The sequence below is a fragment of the Aplysia californica genome, unplaced genomic scaffold (genome assembly GCF_000002075.1).
Source record: "Aplysia californica isolate F4 #8 unplaced genomic scaffold, AplCal3.0 scaffold00429, whole genome shotgun sequence".
NCBI classification, from domain to species: Eukaryota; Metazoa; Mollusca; class Gastropoda; order Aplysiida; family Aplysiidae; genus Aplysia; species Aplysia californica.
The window spans coordinates 556743-559575 of NW_004797699.1; the positions used below are offsets into that span (position 1 = coordinate 556743).

Genomic DNA, 2833 nt, shown 5'->3' on the forward strand with positions numbered 1-2833 from the left:
ACATAAATATATATAATATAATAATATGTGTAGGCCTAATATTAATTTGCACACTCACATACACATGCACGCACGCGCACACACACTCACAAACACACACAATATGTACAAAAATGATAAAGATAAAGCTATCCCAAAGACGTGTGCAAGTTGCAATTAAGTTACGTTGGGAAGAATATCTTTCCCGTATTGTTTAAGAAAAAAAATCCATTACATTTTTTTCTATGCTGTAGGCTGCAAACAAAGTTACACTCCTCACAGCTTCTTATGAACGTATGAAATATAGTATGTGCCCTCCCTCCCTCCCCCTCCTTCGCCCACTCCCAGTGACAGAGGATGTGATCCTGAGAGGGTTTCTCGTCCCCAAGGACACCATCATCATGCCCAGTCTCGACTCGGCGCTCTTGTCCGCGAATGTCTGGGGTGATCCCTACAACTTCCGTCCCGAACGATTCCTTGACGATACTGGGAAACGCCTCGTTGTGAAGGAACAGTTCATCCCCTTTTGCATAGGTAAGCATTAAGTAGACGTTAAATAAAGACTTAAATAATTAACGTATGTGCCGTAATTAGACTTCACAAAGCTGGGCCAGAGACGCATTATTATTTATACCTGTGCTCTTGAAAAAAAATATTAAAAAATTAAAGACCTTCTTAAGCTTATGGGAATATTATTTTGAACTTTCAAAATTCTTTTCTGTTCACTTTCTTGAACATAATATTATGTTTTTTCATCATCCGTCGGAGAAAAAATACAACTATGATTATATGCGAGAAAGAAACACAATACATGATAAAAGTAGAGAGTGTAACACTTGACAACACCCCAAACTGATCGCAAGCACTAAATATCTCTGTTTGCTCACATTCAATAGAAGAAGGAAAAACTGAAAATGTTTCCCTTACCACCCACATCAAGCATCTTACTTTAAATTGATAGGAAGAAATATTATTTCAAAAGAGGTGAGCCGTTAGCTCAACTGGTATTATGATAGACTACGTAGCAGATAGCCCTGGTTCAGATCCCTAAGTGGGCCTTTTGAACTTGTGTTTTGAGGACTTTTTTATCCGCACATTTGACTCGGTCCTATCTGAAGTGGACGTTAAATTCCTTCCGCTTAAATTAACGGCATTACAGAGTTGAAAGGGGCATTCTACCTTTGCAATGACAGCTGATTATTGTTTAAAAGTGGTTGGGACCCCCATCGTTTGTCGGGCACTCACGACAGTGTGGTGTCGTAGATTAGACCAGATTACTTACACATCGATCTGGACGAAGGTCTGACGAATAGCGTTTTATTCTTGCTCTAAATATTGCTATTGTTGGGCCTGTGTGGCTGGTGGTGGGTGGTTGTGTCAAATATGCCTTCCTAGTTCATCCCAGAGATGTGCAATTGAGTCTATGCCAGGGCTGTTAGATGGCCAAGGTAACCTATGGTCCCCTGCTTGCTGATGATTGAAAGCTAGCATTTTCATCCTGCAGTACTTGGACCGATCTGTTGAAAGATGGGACAGCGATAGATTGTAAATCTCTCCTATAGTGTCAAATTTCCAGTTACATGACGGAGAGGTGCTCTTGTAAGGCTACCAGTGCCCCCCCCCCAAAAAAAAAAAAAAAAAAAAAAAAAATCAGTACAGAGTAGGCCTACCTCCTCCCGCTGGATTTCTTTCATGAAATGCACTATCTATAAACTAAACCGCTTTTTACGCCTCTTCCAGACTCTGATACACCCACCAGTAGGTTCCAGACAGAACCTAAATTCATCTGTAAACATTACCTGTGCCCATGGCTGCCTTGTCCATCTCCGACGCTATACTAACTTATACCCCCAATGCTCGCCTGGCCACCGTGTGGTTTGACGGAAGCGCTGTTCTGATAGCAGGACGTCTTGTTGGGATGTTTTGGGGCTAGCCTACATACTGCCCTCTCTGGCTGTAAAGGAAAAATTCATTGTCGCAACCTTTGTTTACCAAAGGAAAAACAACATTCCCACGGACTGCATGTTTTTTTTTTTTCGTGAACATTAAAAACCTTAATGGCTCTTTTTTTTAAAAACAAGTTTTGTGCGACGTACAGCTGTTTTCACAAAATTGTGTACCGGTATACTGTGTTACAGTACAGCATGTCCCATTTATGTTTTCCACTGGCGTCTGTGGTATAGCAGATATAGGCACTTCGTCGTTGCATGCATTGCAGAAGGCGTGAGTTCTAACCCCCTGACCTGAAGGGAGGATTTTTATCGAGCATCATCAGGGGCACTCGTGGTCGAGAGGTTACGGTGTTCGCATTCTCTTTCGATAGGTCCCGGGTTCGCATCCGGACAGCGACGGGGAATTTTCTTCTTTAAAATTGTCTCCTTTCCTGCTCTCTAACAATGTTCTGTCGTCCGCTTTCGTTTCCACCTTCTGCCCCTCACTCTTTCGGCAGCCTTTCTACTGTTACTCTTTGGATCCTTTTTAGTACTGTCTTTCAGCCACACCCCTGATCTTATGGTAGGTAAGTTCTAACACCTAGTCTTCTCGGGTAAGGGCAAACAATCGCGGAGGTCGCGAGTGCAAGCTGCGCACCTTAAAGATCCCTTGGTGGTTAAAAATCGATCGGCACCACCTTGGCAAAATTTAAAAAATTCGACCAATTGAAAATGTTTAGTTCGTCCCTGGCGCTCATATGACCTTCTTATGCAGTTTCAAACGCCGAAAAACACATTAAAAAATGTCGAGCATCTTCGTCTTTCTGATGGGTTGGCCGAAACAGGAAGGGTCGAATCAGCCTGAATGATTTGAAATTCTTTAGATGGGGACATAAAACATGAACAACCATATTTTAACCCCC

General features: G+C 42.3%; 1 protein-coding gene across 1 annotated transcript in view; it reads left to right on the forward strand.

Annotated features, from left to right (window-relative positions):
* Positions 1 to 513, forward strand: part of LOC101853716 (cytochrome P450 2U1) — a gene marked incomplete at its 3' end in the record, with an annotated part of 25017 nt that extends 24504 nt beyond the window's left edge. The window contains 1 exon segment of the mRNA XM_035971405.1: positions 328 to 513. Coding sequence (XP_035827298.1) covers positions 328 to 513 — 186 coding nt within the window.
* Between the last annotated feature and the right edge of the window lie 2320 nt (positions 514 to 2833).